The sequence below is a fragment of the Zonotrichia leucophrys genome, chromosome 2, assembly GCF_028769735.1.
Source record: "Zonotrichia leucophrys gambelii isolate GWCS_2022_RI chromosome 2, RI_Zleu_2.0, whole genome shotgun sequence".
Lineage (NCBI taxonomy): Eukaryota > Metazoa > Chordata > Aves > Passeriformes > Passerellidae > Zonotrichia > Zonotrichia leucophrys.
In genome coordinates, this window is record NC_088171.1 from 19,001,448 (window position 1) to 19,016,094 (window position 14,647).

Here is a 14,647-nt window from a genome sequence, read left to right on the forward strand (position 1 = left end):
GCTCCCCGCGGGGGGGGCGGGGCGGGGCCGCCGCGCCGAGCGGGGCCATTTCAGCCGCCAGGCCGGGATGCGCCCGGCGTCCCGCGGCTGCCCGCCCGCCGCCCTCTCGCCCGCGGGGCTGCGGCGCTGATCGCCCCTGCCCTTCTCTCCTGCCCGCCCACCGCTCTGCCCCATACCAGCCCCTTCCACCTCTGCCGCCGGCAGCGCCATGGCGGCCCCCAGCAGCATCGTGCCCGTCATGGCGAGTAAAACCAAGACCAAGAAAAAGCACTTCGTGGCGCAAAAAGTGAAGTTGTTCCGGGCTAGCGACCCGCTGCTCAGCGTCCTCATGTGGGGGGTCAACCACTCGGTAAGCGCCGCCGTTCGACCCGCACGAGCTCGCCCGCCTCGCCGGGGCATCGCACCCGGGGGCTGCGGGGGCGCGGGCGGGACCGGGGCGAGCGCGTCCCGCCGGGAGCCCCCGCCGGCTGCCGCCCCTCGCCCGGCGGGGCCGGGAGCGCGGTACCGAGCGCGGGCTGTGCGGCGCGGAGCGGCTGCGGTGCCCTGCCGGGCGCGGGTGATGCGCGGGGTGCCCGCGGTAGCCCGTGCCCGCCCTTTGGCCCCGCGGTTCCGCTCGGCGGCGGCGTGCGGGAGGTGCCCGGGAGGGGACGGTGCTGCGAGCGCAGTCCGAGCAGCTCCGCTCCTGCCGCCGGCCGCGCGCGGGCGTCGCATGGATGTGCTGCAGTTGGGAAAAATCCCGGTTCTCGGTGGGAACCGGCCAAGTTCGTCCCGTGTCCGTGCAGTTCGCTTCGGCAAGTGTCCGCTGCCGGTGTGCGCGGGGGAGGGGAAGAGGAAGGGCTTGGTGTGGCAAGGCGGCAGAACTGCACCATTTGCGAAGTGCTCCATCACCCTGCGGGGACGGGCGGCCGGGCTCCGGGAGAACCCCCGGCCGGGCGCTGGTCTGCGTTAAAATTAGGAGCCCGGTAAAGATGTCACATGGTTTGGGCATTACGAGGTTCAGGTCGCAGCTTTGCATCTTTAAATAGCCACCGTGGCAAGTTAAAAGTGTAGAGCCCAAAAATCGGGTATCAGGGCAGTTGAGCAGAGAGCGTATTCCCTACTGCTGGCGGAGCGGAGCCTGTACGCCTGTGTCGGGTTTGCACGGGTTACGTCTGCTGCTGAGTAACGAGCCTGTAAGAATGTCAGTGTGCAATTTGAGATCAGACTACAAATTTTGAAACGGCCGCATGAAACCGACAGAGCAGCCTGTAGTATTACTCACTATTCCTTTTGTTTCCCACCCATCCATATCCCGGGAGTTTTTTACCTCTGTGGATGTTCCAATAGTTTTTGCCCAAAGCCTGGAGTCTGTGCATCAAGGCTGAGCTCTGTCAGAGCTGTGTTAAACAGTGCCTGAAGTGAGGATCATGGGGAAATGCTTTGGCTGTATGTACCAGACAGAGGAGAAGCTTCAGTGAAGTTGAATAGTCTGCTTAAGGTAGCACTGTGAGTCGGTAGGAAATGGTGACAAAGGATTTCAAGTTTTCTGTAGGTCAGTTCTGAGCAGTGACATCCTATGTCACAAACTGATAAGACAGTAGTTATTTATCTATGAAGCAGAAATATCTTTCATTGTGGAAGTGTGTGATACTCTGTTTGCCTGATTTGGGCTTAAATACACACATTTCTTTTGCTCCTTATAGAAAATTCCCTAACAGGCCTCTTTAATGAAAGAAAGCAGGCTGGTAATTACAGGGTGAGAGACTTGTACGGAATGGCAGCATGTGCTAGCTGTTCACTGTCTCCCTGAGCAGAGAGGGAGAGGATCACTGATGGAAGCAGAGATCTTCCTGTTGCAGCAGCTCGTTGCTATGTGAGTTCACAGTGGAAATACCACTACTTTAAGAGGAAGGACCTCTTCACTACAAGACATAACCAAGTATACAGTGACAAATGCAGCACCATATGCGATCCTCACCATGCTGCAGTCTTGTGCTGTAGTGTGCATAGCTGTCCCCGGTAGAAAATGTAACAAAGTGTGTTGGTTCATGCACAGAAGATGTAAAATTGTGAACTGAAATCCTCTCTTTGAAGAGGCTCAAAAAAACAGCACCAGCAACACTACAGGCTCAGAGAAAAGAGGCTTCACATTCACATGAAGGTGATGGTTGTAGGTGTGAATATCTGTTGTGTTCTGCAGATGGCATTCCATTTCCTTATCCCACTGCAAAATGTAGTCATGAGTAATGCTTGGAGGCCCTGTGGAAGTGAAATCCTGCTGAATGAGAGAGCATGGAAAAAAAGTTAATTTGATGCGTCCAAATTAAACATCTCTTCTTGGCCAAGAATGCAGCATTGAAGTGTTGCAGGCTCCTCTGTTAGATGCTTTTCCTGTCATTTTGTAATGCTTCATGTGGCAATGTCCAGCAAATGAAAATAAGTGTGCAACATGGTTTAACTCTGTTATCACAGATAAGAGTTTCTCATGGGAGAAATGCAAACAATGTGTGTGGATTAATTAAGAAGAGGAATTAGGAATCCTTAGGTTTCTTAGCAGAATAAACAGAAATCCATAAGCAAAGCCTAGACTAAGAACAGAGCATCCATCATAGTTCATTATGGGAGTAATTAAACTTAGAACACAGTAATCATCTGAAAAATTATATTTAAGACTGCCTGTAGTGCCTGGCAATTATTGAGACAGTAGAAGTCTCAGTCTTATTAACTGTCTTGGGGAATGAGTATATATATTGAAACAGTGAAGCTGAGATGCAGTTACTATGTTTCTGACATTGCCGCCTGTTTTGGAAGGAAACGCTTGGTGAAGATAAAAAAGGAAAAATATTTTTCTGCAGGTTTATTAGCTTTTTAATCTTAGGACTACACTTGATTGTTGAGTTTTGGAGGATTTTCAGAGTTTGAAATTGAATGTGAAGAAGTTAAGAAAAAAACCCCAACAAACTATTGTCTTAACTCTCCTGTCCTAGAAGGAAACATGACTCTAAAGGGAAAACCTAAACATTGATGTCACAAAGCTGAGGGCTGACAGCAGAGGTGTGAATTCTTAATGGGGGGAAAAAAATTTGCAGAGGCATGTCTGTTACCCAAGGGTCTTATCAGTTACCCACACATTCAAGAAACAGTAAGCAACTTGCTGCTGCTCTTTAGGTAGAAGTAGAGAGATACCTAATGTAAAATCCTGCCTGGTAGTACAGTCAAATTCAGTAAACTTCAAAGGGCATGTGAGAAAAGAACACACGAACATTACCCAATGTCTTATGAAGCAAGAAAAAAATGTGTTCACATTCAGAGCTGTAAATTCATTTCTCAGTGTTCTGACATATGCTGTAGAATGAAGCTTGCTGCTAAGTGAAAGGGAAAGCTACTGTGTCCCATTTTGTAGATCTGATTATAATACTGATGACTTGTAGCAGCAAAGACTAATTGTCAGTGCTTGGATCTTGCAGGCATCTGCATCATTAACAGTTGATTTTATCTTGGTCTTTTACCCTGTGTCAAAGATAATCTGGCTGTGCTACTGAAATAAATATTTAAACTCAGTGGTTAGTATGACTTACAGCTGTATTTTTAGCTAGCACCATAATTGTATTTAATTTACAACTGATGTGGTAAAAAACATTCTTGCCTCTATATTGTCACTGCTGCTGGATTTCCAATAGTGGTAGGAAGGAGGAGAGGGAAGGAAGGTGGCATGTAACTTGTTTTCTGTGCCTAAAAATGAAAGCCACACATTCTGTGTTTTCTGCAGCCTCTGATAATCATCCCAGGCACAATGGTGGTCTGCTCTCACTAGAATTGGTTGCCCGCTTCTGTTAGGAGCTTTTTAGGAAAGCTGGGAATTTGTAGGCTTAGGTCCTTCAAACCGTCACCCTGAAAGATGGCAGAAAACTAATACAAGTGGGTGTTTTCTAACTCATTTTGAGGTGAAGAACAGACTGCTGGAGAGCTTGTCTACTGTGTCAACCATTAAATTAAATGTATTTAGGAGAAGAGCGTGGATGCCTAATGAATTTATTGAGCGTACTGTACAAGTTAAAAAAAAAAAAAAGACAACCAAAACCAAACTGCCCCCCCCCACACACCCCCCAGCCCCTGGAATCTGTAATCACCATCTGTTTCTGGGATGATTACAAGCTGATCCAAAAATTTAACAGTGCCTGACTTCCCAATGGCACTTGCTGCCTAATAAGCAAGTGTGGAGAAACAAGAATACATGGATAAAATTACTTCCCCCCCAGCACTTTGTGGAGTACATCAGAAGGCGTGTACTTTCTGTGGCTGAAGAATTCAACACACAGTGAACTCCATGACCTTCTTCAACTGCTCACATGAGGCTCTGTGAGCTTCATGCTACTGTTGCACTGTTCCTTGTATTCTTGCTTGATATTTTTACAGAAGTGCAACAACACGGGAATAGAATAATGAAGGGAGAGCTGTGGGACTCCAGTCTGTCAGTGTACCTCTTGGGTTCCTTCACCTTAGAGTTAGAAACTGGGAGGGGGGAAAAAAGCATGACAAGTAAATGCATCTTCCCCTCTCATGCAGTAAGATATGTTTGACCCCTTTAAGAATGTTTCTGTATCTGCAAAAAGCTATAGAATGTCTGTTCTAGTCAGTTTTCAGTTTGGGGGGAGGTTTCTCAGCTAGTATACTGATCTTTCCTGTTACAAACTTCCATCCAGACAAATACACAAGTAGCTCACTTATTAATTAATACTTGTCCTTATATTTTAACATGCCACTGGAGAGCTTGTTAGGTTAAGTGGAACCTCTTGGTTGTGGCATAAATCACTTTTCTTAGTCCTGACTTACCTTGCATCTCTCCTAGGAACTTTCTGTCCTGACACATGGTACACATAGGAAAATGACACTGAAAAGCTGTTATTGAGTTGTTCTGTAGGAAGATGAAACCTAAATAATTGAAAACTAGGTGATGCCCTGTGGAATACAACCTCCATGTTTATGATTAGTTTTCATTAAAGAAAGGATGAGATTGGTTGACCTAAACAAGCCCACAGCACTTACTCCTGGTGGTGTGCCTTCAGAAGTTACAGGAACTGATAACTTCTGTGTCCATATTTTTAATGTAGTCATAAATGATGGTGTGACTGGTGGCACCCTGAGGATATGGAACCATGATATTGACTCATGGCACTGGCTGTCAGTACAGCAGGTTGGTTGGAAACTCTCTTAGGGCGGGGAGGGCTACTCATCACTTGTCAGGTGTGTTCTTACTATTTGTGTTTAATATAAGTGGCTTTTCAAAACTAAGGCCAAGTAAACCTAAAGGTATTAATCAAGATTTTCAACAGTGAGTTTGGAAAAAAAGCATATTTTGAATTGTTTAACGAAGGTGTTGTTAGACTATGGGAGAAGGCTCTTTCTAAGAAGCCGGAAGAAACAATGTATTAAAAAGCATTGATTACATCAGAGCAGATAACAAAGCAATTAAAACTATTTTAAACTAGTCAGTTGGGCACTCAGCCCAGATGTTTGCATATAGAAGGAAGCAGAGCAGGAAGAGCTGTTTATTGAAAACTTGGTTCTTTTTTGGGTGTCAAGCTCTGTGTACTGAAGAAATTAATTTGATACTGCTTTTGCAACTGAGTGGATGGACTAATAAAATAAATTGTAAATATTATGGTTAGGTTAAGGATAGTAAACATGCCTCCGTGGAATACAAATGGGAGTGATATTTCGTGTCCTTCTGTAAACTATTGAAAGGGACACATACAATAGCTTCTGTTAAGGATGAGAGTGGGAGAGCTACGAAAGAGCTCTGATAGCAGTTTCAAACTACTTTCTGTAGTTTCTTCCAATCTACAAGATAAGGTGCTGTAAAGGCCTAGGGTCATTTTTTTCCCCCCTGTGGGTTTTTGAAACTGAATTTCATTAACCCCAGCAGAAAGGGCTGGACAATGTTCAATAAAGCAAATAGGCAGCGTGAATTGGTTTGGCTCAACTTAGTTGTCTTATTTGAGTAGCCTGCACCAGATGCCTTAAGAGTCTCTAGGGTATTATTTTTTAATTCCTTGCTCATTAAAGCAGACACTTGCATTATGCCCATTGCCAGGGCCTGGTAGATGTTTGTTTTCCTCCTGTAGTTTCAGGGTGGCAAACTTTGTTTACAATAACTGACTCACCCCATTATTCAGTTCCTGTTCTACAGTCCTGTTTTCTGTTCTTCCTTGAAAACATCTTGTGCTTCAGGAATCTGTACACTGGCTGTACATTGTGCAACCTCATGACAACTTTAGAATAAGGTGAAACTACCCATTATTTACAGGTCTTTGATGTAATCTTGCCAAAACTAAGCACTTGGGAGTTGTAGTCATTTTGGCTTATGGATATCTTGACTTGTTGAGAGGTTAGTCATCTTGGTTGTTAACTATGAGGTTTTAAAGGTTTGAAATGGGAGTGAGTACATGTTCATCTCCATACTCCAGTATGAATTCATTATTTTATTTTTACTTCCAAGGCATATTTCCGTGTGTTTCCGTTTCTTTTACTTGGTACCAACTATGCAATATCTAACACAAGTTCTGATTTCCCTTCCTCATTTTTGCTATTGGTAACTCATGTGTTTGCACTTAGCAAAATAGTTGAAACAGTCTAAGAGGTGGCTGGTAATGACTGACAAACCTTGTTAGTGTTCATAGTCTGCATCCTGGTGCATGGTGAAATGGGTTAGCTTTGAATTGTTAAGATAGTGACTTCTTGCATGTGGTTTGCTATGCGGTCATCTGTCTTATGATCTTCCTGTTGAGCCTCTATAATAAGTTAATTAGTTCTGTGTTGAGAGATTGCTTAATAAGGGTGTTGTGGAAATTGTTTGAAGTAACTGCATGCTACAGTGATGGATCTCAAACCAAAAAGAAAACGCTGGCTTTATCTTCAAAGGATGGGGTTGAATAGTTTGCAGTAAAAGTACTTAATGGCCTACACCTTTTAGAGTACTTGATTTTAATCTGGTTTGGTGAACAGCTACCTTGTGTACTGAAGCAAGGTAATCAGTCTAATCCAGCTCTTTCGTGTGCGTTTAAGTTCCCAAGGCAATCCTAACATTCTTAACGCAACTGTGAGTATAAGCATGATACTTTAAGATTGTAAGACAAAACAGAAAAAAAATTCCATTCCCTTATGTGCCATTATTAGAAAGCCTGTGGAGCTCCTTGGTGAGATTGAGACTTAAAGAACCACCTTTCAGCTCCTTGAGCTACCTTGTTTAGTCTCACTTTTCCTCATCTTCCTCTTGATATCTTACTCATATGCTGTCTCACAACTTGGCCATACCTGTGTTTGCATTTTATCAATCTCTGCCATTACTGTCTTCCTGGTTAACAAGTTCAGCCGTATCTGCTTTCCTTATTAGTTATTACTCAGCTCCAAAGTGATAATCCAGAAAAATAATACATTTTGAGGGGGTTTTAGATGGACCATAATTCATTGAAGTTCATGGTCCAGCTATGCAAACAGCAGTGCCAGGACAAAGAATGTGGAGTTGATGCAGAAACAGAAGTGATGGAGCAAAGTAACTTCCTTGTAAGGAAGTGCCAGTTTAAGCTAGTGTAAGGTTAGACAAACTACAACCTCCATAATATTGAAACCTGCTAAAGCTGGGGCTGCTGTACTGGTTCCATTCTCTCTGGTCCTGGTCTGATCCTATGGCAGGTTCATTTGGGAGATACACTAACAGAAAAAGAAATGTAGAAAAGTGAATGGGGTAGGAGTTGTGTACCACAAAAGGCCATATTTTAAGTGCCAGTCCCAGCTTAAAAAAGGAATTGCAAACACTGCAGGGAGCATAAAGGAAAGAGTCTGATGTATGTATACTTAGAGGTGAGTTTTTATAGCAGCTTAAGGACAGTTGGAGGGACTTGTACAGCTTTAGAGTGGGCAGTTTGGCTGACCACTTGTCTCCTGTCTATAGCTCAGTTTCATGTGTAATAATTCAAGTTAAACTGTTGTCCACAGTAAAAAAACCCACTTGAGTAGAGAACTCTCACTGGATTCTGCACTTGTAATGAGGAGACCTTTCTCAACTATTTTAGTCTCTTGAAATAGTGTGTTTTGAAAAAGACAAAACTGTCTATATAGCACCCATTGGTTTCTGGTTATCTCTGCAGTCTTTGTTTTTAGAACATGGTAAAACCTCTAACTTCATAACTTGCCTATCCAGAGACTGAATGTCTTCAGAAAAGTTGTAATGGTTTCCTAGGGGCTGGAGTTTTTGAGGTTGCGTTTAGAGGTGACTGCCAACATTTGGAAGAACTTCTAAACAATAATAATTCTTGAGAATCCTACCTTTAAATAGTCTCCTGCAGCCTATCAAGTTTGTGGCTGTAGCAGTCACTGACTTTTTTCTGGGGGGGGGAGGGAGGAAAATACCCAGCTTGGTTAGCCAAAGACCAGTTAAAAGAAAGTGGCTTATTAATAGTTTAACTGTACTGAACTGAAATTGAGAAATGTCTGATTAGCTTCTGGTGCCAAGCCTCAATAAGTATGTTGTTCAGTGTTTTGTAGACCTTGCTAGATCATGTGGGTAACAAAAGCATTTTTGGTACGCCAGGTTATGATGTCAGTGTTGCTGGCTGTGCTTTTTATTTGTTCAGTATGCTTTTCTCTCTCAGAAATGTAAGTTTTCTGTAGTTAGTGTTTATTGGTGTTGTGGTGTGGTGTGACCCTTGTGGGTTGTGTTCTGAGTGATTATAACAAAACTTTCTAGAGGAGTTAAGAGAGAAATAGTTGTTAAAGTTTGTGGTTGTTGGGGCCCTTTACAATGTGCAAATCTCATGTATTATGGTTTCCTGGAGCTGAGCAAAAGTTGGAAGATTGACATAACAAAAGCAAGGTTGCTAGTCTCTGAGCTCCTGCTTTGGTCTTTCTGACTTTTTGTGTTTTGAGCTGAGCATTAAGCTAGTTTTGGGAGATCAAGTTGCAAAACACCAAAAATTGAGAAAACGGTTGAGTTGAGGAATGGGATATCTATTTTTATTTCTGGAAGAGGAAGGACTTACCAACACATGCTGTCTCAGCTGGCTGTTCAAAAGAGCTGGTTTTCTCTCGGGAAAGACAGCAGTCTCAGACAAGCTGACTTTACTGCAAAGTCCATTCCAAACCTCCTCAGTCACTGCAGACTTGCAGGTAGAGGGCTTAGAAATGACTCACTCAAACTGAAATGTGGTGTCAGATGCTTGACACAGCTTCCTGTGCAGTGCCTTGGGGTTGATGCTAATTAGGGTGTCCCTGCTGCTCTCAGTGTGTGTTCCTCTGCCCTTAGTACAGAGGAGAATTGAAAAGAAATTTTCTCGTTTAATAATTCTTTTAGGTCTTAAGCAGAATTGTCAGATCATTGTGCTTTCAGTCTGACTCATGATTTGCTTTGCAGTGTGTGGTATGTTAACCAGCCTTCTCCTGTGATGACACAGTGGACAGGACCAAACAAGAAAAGCTTTCTGGATATTCCTCAGGCTTAAAGGAGACAAGTGGTAAAAGTCATTTACAGAAAAAAAAACCATAGTGGCTTGTTAACAAACCTATGTACCTGCTTGCAGGCAAAAAGCTCTGCAACCACTGATTTTGGAACCTCTTGCCCATTCTGTTCCTGATATAGCAGCTTTTCCAGCTGTTATTTTGGGCTTCAGCTGATTCAACAATGCTGCTTTCTCTTTCTACCTATAGCTGCAGGCGGTTGTGGCTGGTTATTTCATTTGAGTGAGCAATGTCCTTCAGGCTATGTTGGCTCAGGGATGTTAATAGGGTTCAGATGTCGGTGAGCTCACAGAATCCTGCACCCCCTGTCACTCTTTTGCTTGTTCTGTTGCAGAACATCAAAGCAAAACAGCATTGAAATATTGAGTATTTTGACTGTTGCTAATTCAGTATGCCTTTTTCTTGGTGTGAGTGTGGTGGATTTCTCTTCTCCACAGTATCTCCCATCTGTTGAGGTTTTTTTTCCCATTTTACAACAGTAACCCAGTGTAGCTATTGGTGCTTTTATTTTTTTTTTTTTGCACTTTCCTCTTCAGACATTATTTTTGTAGTCAATGACTCTATCAGAGAAGTATATTGCAAGTTTCTCCTTGGAAGATGCCATTCCATAGGACATTTTTAATATTCCTGTCTCGAGGAAATCTCCCAGACTTCAATATTTAAGTCAAGTTTTTCATTTTCCAGTGAGTGACTTGCTGAGGTTCCTGGCTGAATGTGACTTGCTTCACAATAAAAGGTTAAGCACCTAAGAAGTTACTGGAAGAGCCTGAAAGTAGTGATTGCTCCTGCATGATGTGCTGGTCACCTGAAAGATGAAGATTTATTGGGTTCTGATGGGTGATGACTCTTTTACAATGGGCTGCTTCTTGCTCACTGCTCTGGAGCAGTGTGCCTGAGGTGGTCTTCACCCCATTATAAATGCCCTTCAAGATGTAGGGACTCTTTCCTGGAAAACCATGTTTCTTACTGTTTTACAGTAAGTTGTTAAGCCACCCTTATAGTATTTGACATGTAAAAATGCCTGTTTCATCCACGTGCCTTAAGACTTTGTAGTGTCATGAAAACACTGATTTTTGTCACTAGATAGAATACTGTTCTTGTGGCAGCACAATGCTGAAAAGTTCAGAAATGAAAAACAGATGAGGGATATAGAAATATGTCTAGCTGGCAGACAGTAATTCATGCTGTTACTATGTGCATATGATTATCTCAGTAGCAAAGCTAAAATTCACTTTAAAACTGCTTCCACAGCTTAAGAGATCCTGTGTGGTTTTTTTATTTACAAGGTGACATTGATTTAAACCATCATATTTTAATGGGTGTAACTTTATGTAGTTGAGCTGGCCAAGATGTCAGGTGGAACTGGACACAAGGGCATAGACATCAATGTCCTCAGGTGGTGGAAAGTAACAACTGAAGTAACTGGCTTGCTTTTATTTGTGTTGCCATGCCCCTTTTGAATTGAAGACGTCATCCAGGAGATCTGTGTCACATATAAACACATAACTGAGATTTCAGGATTGCTTGTTTTTCAGTCAGACTTGTTTTGACCAATAGTGGCCTTTTGATAAGCAAAATGGAAAGGAACTTGGATCCTCTGTGTCTTACTGATAGTCTTGAAATACATCTAGCCTATTCCTCAAAAAAAAAGGAATAAAAAAGCAGCTGAGTGTGAAATGTTCTATGAACATTTGACTTGCTGGTGAAAGGCTTTGAAATGAGATAATTTGGGACACACTGATTTCTCTGTATTTAAATAATAAAAACCTAGGCCTTCATTAAAGGAAGAACATAGATTTGGTTGTGTGGAGTTTTCAGGATCAAGTTGTATAGCTACTTCTAAAGACAAAGTTTTACTGCAAAGGTTTCCTTGATTTTTGTCACCTGCTATTGCAAACAGGCTCAAATAGTGGTGTGGGCTGGCATGGATCATTTGGATGATGAAATCTAACACTATGGCTTCAAGTAGGTGGAAGAAGCAACTGAGAGCCAAGGTAGTATAGCATGATCCTTGAGCTACATTTTCTCTGCTACTTGCTTACCTTTGCTTTACTAGCTAGCAAGTCTGAGCTCAGAATTGGTTTGTCAGATTTGTGCTTGCTATGTTTCCCCCCTTACTTGAATATAAGTTTTTCACAGAAGTTGCTGTGTTACCTCCCATGCTAGGCAGCTCTGCTGATGGAGACAGAATCTTTCTGGGTACTGTATGTGGAGCCTTGCTCCATGGTTTGGTGCATCCTGCTTTTCCACACCATGCAATGTGGACTAATAGTAGTTGTTTGGGTAGTAGTATTTGTCTCTCTCCTCAAGCGAGAAATACTCCTCCAATATGTCAACTATTGAAATACAATTCTGTGGGCTGTAACCATGTAGGGTACTTAGTTTGTGGAAATGTTCTCTCAGTTGTTGAAGTTTGTTTTGTCCAGGAATGCTAAACTTTGTTACAGCATAGTTGTTGATGTAGTTATGCCATATAGCAGTCTCTACAATTTGTGCTAGGCTTCATGACCATTCTTTAGAAAACATGCAGTTTTACTTAAGTTTTCAGATATATCTAATATCTCAGAGCTTGAGGTAGGGTGGATAAAAGGGACCAGACAAACCAGGAGTGAAAATGCTCAGCTTTTGGATTCTTTGAACATAACATAAACAGTGTGCAGTGAGTCACAGCACTGCTGCTGAATAACTGAGGGAGCTTGCAAGTTTTAATTTTTTTTTTAATGGGCTGTCCAAAGGACTGGTATTGTTGAATTTTACTGTATCTTCCAGGACAGATAAGCTGCTTTCCTGCCTAATTAACTTATTGCTTTCTGAAATGTTTCCTAAAGCTTTGAGATCCTGTGCATTTACATGTATTTGCATAAGTAATGCACAGAGGAAAGTGCTCAGGAGAATCTGACTGGGGCTTCTGGTGGAGTTGGCAGCGTTCACTGTTGCACAAGGTACCTGTTTCACAGCTCCCCCAGCGAGGAGACAGCTTTGCAGCCACCTTGGAGGGCCATGGTAAATGGAACAGTGACAGAAGTGCAGTCAAACAAATCCAGCCTGCAGCTCTGCCTTTGGGCCAGCCAAGCTGGCACAGGTCATGGACACTGAAATCTGCTCTTAAAGCATCCAGGGTGACTGATCAGAGAGAGGTGCCCATGCTGTGGATGTCTTAAGTTTTGGAATGGTAATCACCACCAAAAATTAGAATGAAGTAACTTGGTTTTGAAGTAATTGTTCACAATTTTTTAAGCTAACCACTAATGAAAACTCCACAATATTGTTAGTCATCTTCAGTTATCCAGGCCATGACTGCAAAATTGTTGCATGACTTTCTGTTGTAAATATGAAATATATCCTGTGTTAGTGTAAACATCTTCTGCCTAAGTGACACTTTCCTTGTCACTTAGCTTCAGCAGTATGAAACTGAAGACATTTAATCTTGTTAATTTTCCATGGTGATTTACTAATGAACTATTTCAATTATTTATTGGCTTCCCCCCCCCCACCCCCTTCCAAGGTGTACTTAAGGTCAGGAAGTATGAAATAACTTAACCTGACACCAGGAATACTGCAGTTTAGAGCTTTGGAAATCTTTAGGAGTGAAGGTATTAAAGCTGGTATTGTACCTTCGCTCTCCACAAGTGGAAGAGGAAGGGTGTTTCGCAGACTAGAGGGGAATTTTGTTTGGGGATTTACATGGCTTTCAGTTGTCTTTCTCTGATTTCTGGCCAAGTTGTTCTATAAAAGCATGGCTTCATTGTGAGTGTGGGCCTCCCTAAAACCTGTCCTTTCCAGGGGTGAGCTCAGCTGCCAGCAGTGTGTGTGTCTGGTCAGCTGGGTCAGCTGCCTGCCTGCTGGAAGCTAACTCTGTGTGAAGGCAGGCAGGGGAGAGCAGAAGGGACAGGAATGGGATGCAAGCGCTGCTGGGAACAGTGGGCACACTGGGAGCTGAGCTGTGTGATGCCTTGCTGCAGAGATAAGGCTGAGCCTTGATCTGTGCCAGCTGTGAACTGGCATAGTTCACATAGTTCCTTTTTGGGACTCTGTTGGTTTCTCTCTCTGCGTGGAGTGTAGTGATTTTGAAACTTGGAAAGTTTAATGGTGATCCTCAAGAGGAGGAGCAATAGATGAAAAAGTGAAATCTGTCAGCTGCTGCTCGAAGTTACTGCTTCTATAGGCTTTACCAGCAGCCTTATTCTAATAAGCCTCTTTATTCTTGAGCTTGTTGTCTTCTAACAACAGATACCAAGTCTCTTAACACTTAATCAATTTTTGCTTTCTGTGTCAAAAAAAGAAGCACTAAAATCTGACAACTTTGATATTGCCAGTTTCAATATTAGTCTTTTAGGGGAGATGTTTTTGGATGTATATACAAGAAATGCTAGGCAACTAAAATGCAAAGGAAGTGAAAGTGTAATGAAAGTCTCTGGTATGTGATTTTGTAAAAATCCCTTTGGAATACAGATAGTCCATATCCATGGTAGCTTGTGGTATCTTGGAAATGCTTCTGCTTGTCCCAGTGGGAGGCACTGACACCAGTTTTAGTCTACAGTTGAACCTAAAAATGAATGTGTTGGACTTAGTCCATCATAAAGGCAGTATTCTGTCTTTAATGTTGTGGGTTTTGGAGTAAATGATAAGGAAACCTGAACAAACCATTCTCCTGCCTCTTTGCCAAGAAGTGGAAAAGTCATTCTTCTTTCAGTTAGTCCTCTGATGAGACTCCTTCCTGGCATTATATGAGACTATTGGAAGTCTTCACAGAAATTATATCCTTTTTTCCATGCCTAGAGTCTCTTCCTGTCTATTTTTTAATTTACATCACTTAGACCTCTATTGCTGTGTCCCTTCCAGTTTAGGGTTGTGTCTCTGGTAAATCTTTCCCCTGAGAAACAATGTATGCTTACTCTGAATAACAATGTACCAGATAGGTATAGGTAAAGCTGTATTAGCTTGCTTGCATCTCTGTGTCCTTAGGGACCCTGACTGTATGCTCCTGGTAGGAGGCTTAGAAGTGATAGCTTGTGGTTCATTTTTGGGTGTTGCTTTGCTTTTACTTTCTTTCAGCAACAGTTGTTGGGTTTTGGTCCTATTCTTCCCCCCCCCCCCCCTTCCCACCCCCAACCTTGTAGCTTTGGCCAAACTGTTTTATAGAGAGGAGGAAATA

The 14,647-nt window shown here is 42.8% G+C and overlaps 1 protein-coding gene across 3 annotated transcripts in view; it reads left to right on the forward strand.

The window, feature by feature from the left end:
- Nucleotides 1-14,647, forward strand: part of PIP4K2A (phosphatidylinositol-5-phosphate 4-kinase type 2 alpha) — a 108,425-nt gene continuing 93,778 nt past the window's right edge. For 2 of the 3 annotated variants that reach the window (XM_064704126.1, XM_064704127.1), the window contains exon 1: nt 1-349. In XM_064704126.1, the coding sequence (XP_064560196.1) occupies nt 209-349 (141 nt within the window). In that variant the 5' untranslated portion in view covers nt 1-208. The remainder of the gene's footprint in view (nt 350-14,647) is intronic. The other variant, XM_064704128.1, reaches the window with a different exon arrangement.